Here is a 7,055-nt window from a genome sequence, read left to right as displayed (position 1 = left end):
GTACCTCTGGGGCCTCCTGCTGCTCCGAGATCCCCCACAGATTTAGCCTGGGACCGCAAGGTACCCAGTTACCCATGGGTGGCCACGAGGAGGCACTGCAGAAGTCTTAATGATGGAGAGGCTGTGACTGGCAGGGGAGACTTATGCAGAAGCTGCTCCCTTTTTCGCACTGGGCTAGCCAGGGGTGGAAGCTGCAAGCGAGAAGGCATGCAAGCACTTAACACTATCTAGGCTACCACACCATCGCTTCACATCACCATGCACGTGAAGCACCCACCCACATATATACATATATATGTATATATATACATATATATATATATATATATATATATATGTGTGTGTGTGTTGTGTGTGTGTGTGTGTGTGTGTGTGTGTGTGTGTGTTGTGTGTTGTGTATGTGTGTGTATGTGTGTGTGTGTGTGTGTGTGTGTGTGTGTGTGTGTGTGTGTGTGTGTGTGTGTGTGTGTGTGTGTGTGGTGTGTGTGTGTGTGTGTGTGTGTGTGTATGTGTGTGTGCGTCTGTGTGTGTGTGTGTGTGTGTGTGTGTGTGTGTGTGTGTGTGTGTGTATGTGTGTGTGTGTGTGTGTGTGTGTGTGTGTGTGTGTGTATATACACACACATGTATGCATACATACAATCGCATATATATGTGTGCGTCGCCCAGACCGCCAGCGCTGTAGCGGCCTCCCCGTCGGTGAAGCCGAGTGCGCGTCGCGTCCTGATCGGCTCACCTGCCTCTCGAGTTTCCCAAGCGGCGAGGATCCGTATTCTAGTCACATGCAGGTGGTAGAACAAGTGCCTCGTCAGTGTGTCTCCGATACATGCATGTGTAGGACACATGCATGTATCGTGCGGTGCGGATGTTTGGCCAGCTTAGGTGTCCCTGTTTGTCAATGTATAAGTAGTTGTTTATGATTTTGTACATGATTGTCAGTCTCTGCGCTGGTCTTGCTGTGTGAAGGGAATTCATGTTCATTTATTTTCATGCTAGCGATTCATTATCGACGCTGTGTCAGCAGCGGCCAGCATAGGCGAAGTGGCAGCTTCTATGCGCTCCCCGTCGGTTTGGCTTCGAAGAGGCGTAGATACAAACGCACTTCTGGTGCACTGCGGAGGAAGTGATTGGTATTCCGGCTTTGGTCGCAGAGACAAATCATAGACGGCGACTAACATTTCGTAGGCGGCGGCGAAGGTCCTCCTCGCGTGACGGCGGCGAAGTGGGGGCGGAAGGCGTCGCGGAGGCTGGCGTGGAGCTGTGGCGCCCAGGACTGACAGGAGACTCTTGGCACGAGGTATAAGCATGTTGTTGGATCGCACGTAGTGCTAGCGTATTCAATGTTGTTTTAACAATATAAGTAATTCTTGTAAGCATGTTTGCTTTGAGATCATATGCGTTATAGTTTATGTTGGTGTGCTAAGGACTGGTAACAGACAGAATCTGACAAAATATTTGATGAGCCTCGTCCACAGGCATGTGAGGCGCGCGGCGGTTGCGCGCGAATGGCGCAGGGCAGAGCTGTCCTTGGCGCGGAGGCCCTGGCTTCAGGAACAGCGAGTGTCGACTCGATTAAGTAATTTCTGCATAACACGCCTCAAAGCTACCGGAGGCCCGCAGATTTATCGAATGGCGACTGGGCAGCGGGAACCTTGCGAGTCGCTTCGCCCCGCGCGCCTGTGGCGAGGCTGCTCTGGCGCTTGGCGAGAGGCGCCTCGCCGTGGCGCCTGGGGGCCTTCATGGGAAGAAATGGCTATGCGCATACGCACACACATACACTCTCTTACATACATTCACGTTTGTTTGGCTGTCTGTCTGTTTCTCTGACTCCCTCTCTGTTTATTTAAATTATCTATATATGTATGTAACACCAATTCTCATGATAATTTTAGCACTGATGATTATATCTGTAACACTGGTAATGATCATACTATAAATAACAATGAAATTAATGTTGATATAAATAGTAGTAATGGTGATAATATTACTAGTTGCTACTGCTTGCAATAATATTAATGATGATTATAATGATGACACAATAAAAATCATAATGAGAGTAGCAATAGTGATGTTAATAATATCAGCAATTGTGAGGATGATAAAGATGACATGATAAAAATGATAATGATAAAAAAATTATAATGATAATAAAACCGATAAAAGTTATGATAATGATAATGATAATAATAAAGGTAACAATGTTAATGATAACAGTAACGACAACAACAGTGATAATGATAGTAAAGATAATAATGATAATAATAATAATAGTAATGATAATAACAATAATTAATAACAGCAACAAAGTTAACGGTAGTAATGATGATAATGCTACGACTAATGATATCAATGATAATAACAATAATAATGATGGTAAAATGATAATAATGATAATGGTAATGATAATAACAACAAAGGCAACAAAACATATTTATATTGGTAATGAAAGCAACAATTGCAACATCAACAACAATAATAGCACTGATGAAACGAGACAATCAGCTATATTGCTATTATTCACATGAAAAAGGCTAAACATAGTAACTGAGAAAAACATTCGTCAGATTGACTACTGTTATAAATGCAATAAGAGCAGAATATCTCAAATCATGAACTAGACGACTAGATAGTCCTAGACAGCAGAGACAGCATTCAGAGCCGAGGGATAACAGCCCTTTTTCCTCCGTGCGAAAGAAATGTTATTGGGAAACGGATGGCCTGCCAGTCACGGAACTCTTGCCCATCTCTAGGTGTCCTCTTGGCGCGATATGAGGAAAAGATGCTTCTTATATGCCCACGGAATTATGTAGGTCTACATTCCGTATACGTGTGTATCTAAGTTTGTGAACTGTTTATGTAGGTCTTAAAAATCTCTTCGATTATGTGCTTAAGGTGAAATCAGTCCTGTGTCTAATAACTGTTCCCATTATTATCATCGTTTGTGTAACTATCACAACCCGACCCTAGTGACGTCATGAGCGTGGGAAACCTCGTCCGAAACGCGGATCGTCCTCCTCTTCCTCGTCTCGTGCCTCGCCCCTCCTTCCGCTCTCGCCGTTGCTCCCGTGGCTGTGACTCTCGATCTCAACTCCTTTGTCTTTCTCCTTTTCATCCTCAAAATACACAGATATGTTTACGTATGGATATATATGCATAAATATCTACATCTACATCAATCTATCCACCTACTACCTGCACACACACACACACACACACACACACACATATGTATCTTTATGTGTCTTTATGTATGTATGTATTTATAGCATTTATGTCCGAGAAGGCATGAATGTTTTATCGAGAGAAAAATCTAGATACAGAGGAAGAACTCACAACTGTAAGCTCGCTCGCGCGCGGGGCAGCTGAAGCCGACAGACAGTCGAACTGACCAACGGCCACGGCCCGCCACGATCTGTTGCGACGAACTGGCCGCGTCAGAACCCTTAATGTTGGTGCCCGTTTTTTGCCCCTTCCTTAGTGCTGTCATTTCGCTTTTCAGAACATTAACTGCGTGAGAATATGCAAGTGCGAGAGGGCCTTCCACGCGCTGGCGATTCCAGGCGGCGGAGAACCGTGCTTCTAAGGAGCTCCTGGTAAGGCTGAAATGGAGGCAGCGCTACGATTAATGCAGGTAACTATAATCACTGTTGTCAGCATCGGTGTTAAGTGTCTTTAACTATAAATACTGTTGGTATAAAGTCGTCAATGACAAAAAATATCATATTAGGCATTACAAGTCCGGCAGAGGCGAGAATCAAAAGGGCCGTTCTGCCGGGGCGGGTCGGGCGTCCCTCGCGGAGGCAGCTCGAAGGGCTCGGGTGTGTTCACAAGGGCTGATCTGAATTCCCGGCTGCGTCCAAAATGACCCACCTGTTCTCACGGAGCCCGCGCTCTCCATCATGTGTGCAATTGCGAGCAAGAGAAGGGAAATCGAGCCTGAAGCAACCTTGCTCTAAGAGGCATGATAGCTTGAGTCTGGCCTCCCCGCTATAAAGCGCCCGAGAGTAACCAGAATGACACAAAGTGAGCCACTTCCGGCATCCTACCTCCCCCCTCCTCCCTCGCCTCTTCCCTCTCTCTCTCCTCTTATTTCCTCCCTTATTCCTCCTTTTTTCTTCCTCGCTTCTTCTTCTTTCCCCCCCTCTCTTTCTCTATCTACCCCCTCCCTTTCTCTCTCTTTCTTTCTCTTCCACTTTTCTCTGTGCTTCTCTTCGCTCCTCTCCCTCACTTCTCTCTCATTCCACCACGTCCCTCCCTTCTTCCTTCTTCCTGCGCTCCCCTCTCTTTCTCTCATTCTCCTCCTCTCCCTCGTTTCTTCCCATCCTCTCAATCTTAATCTCTCTCCTTCCCCCACGTTCCTCCCCCTCCTTCCCTCCCTCTGCCTTTCTTTTCGTGTGTGTGTGTGTGTGTGTGTGTGTGTGTGTGTGTGTGTGTGTGTGTGTGTGTGTGTGTGTGTGTGTGTGTGTGTGTGTGTGTGTGTGTGTGTGTGTGTTTGTATGCGTGTGTAAGTAAATCAGTAAGTCTGTCTCCCTGTGTGTCAGTGTATCCGTCTGTCTGTCGTTCACTCATTTCTTCTGTCAGTCCGTCTGTTTCCATCTTTCTCTCTCTTGGCGCTGCGTAACGGACCCCGTCCCGGCCCACGGTCGCTTGTGCGCATCTGGCAGGAGACATCAAAAAATGGCCAAGCAAAACAATTAGCTTATCTAACATAACAATGTATTATGATATGAATATATAAAAAGATTAATAATATTGATAATAACAGTAATAATAACAAAAAATAATTATATCAAAGGTAATTCTGATGACAATAACAGTATAATGAAAATAATAATTTTAATAATTATGATAATAATAATGATGATGGTGATGGTTATAATGATGATAATGATGAAAATGATAATAACAACAACAACAACAACAACAACAACAATAATAATAATAATGATATTATTAATAATGATAAAAATTATAATAATAATAATAATAATGATAATAATGATAATGATAATAATAATAATAATAATAATAATAATAATATTAATAATAATAATGATAATAATAACAATAATAATAATAATAATAATAATAATAATAATAATAATAATAATAATAATAAAATAATAGTATTAATAATAATAATAATAATATAATAATAATAATAATAATGATAATATAATAATAATAATGATAATAATAAAATAATAATAAAAATAATAATATAAATAATAATATAATAATAATAATAATAATAATAATAAAGAAAATAATAATAATAATAATAATAATAATAATAATAATAATAATAATAATAATAATAATAATGATAATAATAATAATAATAATAATAATAATAATAATAACAATAATAATAATAATGATAATAATTATAATGATAGTAATAATAATAATGATAATAATGATAATAATAATGATAATAACAATAACGATAATAAAGATAATAATAATGATAATGATAACAATAATGGCCCCTCGCTGGCCCCTTCTGGCCTCTCGCTGGCCCCTCGCTGGCCCCTCGCTTTCCTCTCGCTGGCCTCTCGCTTGCCCCTCGCTGGCCTCTCGCTGGCCTCTCGCTGGCCCCTCGCTGGCCTCTCACTGGCCCCTCGCTTTCCTCTCGCTGGCCTCTCGCTTGCCCCTCGCTGGCCTCTCGCTGGCCTCTCGCTGGCCCCTCGCTGGCCTCTCGCTGGCCTCTCGCTGGCCCTCGCTGGCTCCTTGCTGGTCCTTCGCTGGCTCCTCGCTGGCCCCTCGCTTTCCTCTTGCTGGCCTCTCGCTTTCCTCTCGCTGGCCCCTCGCTGGCTCCTCGCTGGCCTCTCGCTGGCCCCTCGCTGGTCCCTCGCTGGCCTCTCGCTGGCCCCTCGCTGGCTCCTCGCTGGCCTCTCGCTGGCCCCTCGCTTTCCCCTCGCTGGCCCCTCGCTGGCCTCTCGCTGGCTTCTCGCTGGTCCCTTGCTGATCCTTCGCTGGCTCCTCGCTGGCCCCTCGCTTTCCTCTTGCTGGCCTCTCGCTTTCCTCTCGCTGGCCCCTCGCTGGCCTCGCTGGCCCCTCGCTTTCCCTCGCTGACCTCTCGCTGGCCCCTCGCTGGTCCCTCGCTGGTCCCTCGCTGGCCTCTCGCTGGCCCCTCGCTGGCCTCTCGCTGGCTCCTCGCTGGCTCCTCGCTGGCTCCTTGCTGGCCTCTCGCTGGTCCCTCGCTGGCCCCTCGCTGGCCTCTCGCTGGCCCCTCGCTTTCCCTCGCTGGCCTCTCGCTGGCCCCTCGCTGGCCTCTCGCTGGCCCTTCGCTGGCCCCTTGCTGGCCTCTCGCTGGCCCCTCGCTGGCCTCTCGCTGGCCCCTCGCTGGCCTCTCGCTGGCCTCTCGCTGGCCCCTCGCTGGCCTCTCGCTGGCCTTTCGCTGGTCCCTCGCTGGCCTCTCGCTGGCCTCTCGCTGGCCCCTCGCTGGCCCCTCGCTGGTCCCTCGCTGGCCTCTCGCTGGCCCCTCGCTGGCCTCTCGCTGGCCCTTCGCTCACGTCGGAAAGGCGTGCACACGGGGACGAACCTCCTTTCGGACTGGCTTCGTTCCCTCCTTTTGGGAACAGATCCTTCGGCAACGTGATGGCGGCAGTTTTTTTTCTGTTGCGTAATTCTAGATCTCGTCCTCGTCATTGCAGCCTCTGCCGCCATTCTGAAACTGCCCCTTGATGAAATGATCATGAACTTGGTGGGAATTATTTCATGAAAAGAAATTGAAGTTCAAGGATGTCTCACTTTTCCAGCAAAGGGTTTCATCTGGACAACAACGACTCGTTCTGTTTCGGGTTAAGGAGATACAAAACGAATTATTTCACTGTTTTCTTCTCTTTTTTTTCTCATTCTCTCTCTCAGATTCTCTCTATATACATCTCATTCTCCTCCTCCACCCCCTCTCACTCTATCTTATTCTTTAAATCTATTTTAATCTCTCTCTTTCTCTTCCTATATCTATCTATCTATCTATCCATCTATCTATTTATCTCTTTCATTCATATTGCTCGTCGAGAGTTCCTCCAGCAGGTTCGAAACGGCTGCTG

General features: G+C 45.7%; 1 protein-coding gene across 1 annotated transcript; it reads right to left on the bottom strand.

The window, feature by feature from the left end:
* Positions 1–771: 771 nt before the first annotated feature.
* On the bottom strand, positions 772–6,669 carry LOC119598496 (actin cytoskeleton-regulatory complex protein PAN1-like). The gene is made up of 6 exons (XM_037948123.1): positions 5,615–6,669; positions 3,868–3,984; positions 3,391–3,596; positions 2,727–2,779; positions 1,100–1,325; positions 772–953 (listed from the first exon to the last, which is right to left on the bottom strand). The coding sequence occupies exons 1-6, from the start codon at positions 6,667–6,669 to the stop codon at positions 772–774; spliced, it is 1,839 nt and encodes a 612-aa protein (XP_037804051.1).
* Positions 6,670–7,055: the final 386 nt, after the last annotated feature.

Source organism: Penaeus monodon, chromosome 41 (genome assembly GCF_015228065.2).
Source record: "Penaeus monodon isolate SGIC_2016 chromosome 41, NSTDA_Pmon_1, whole genome shotgun sequence".
Classification (NCBI taxonomy): domain Eukaryota; kingdom Metazoa; phylum Arthropoda; class Malacostraca; order Decapoda; family Penaeidae; genus Penaeus; species Penaeus monodon.
This window is presented reverse-complemented; position numbering and strand designations above follow the sequence as displayed.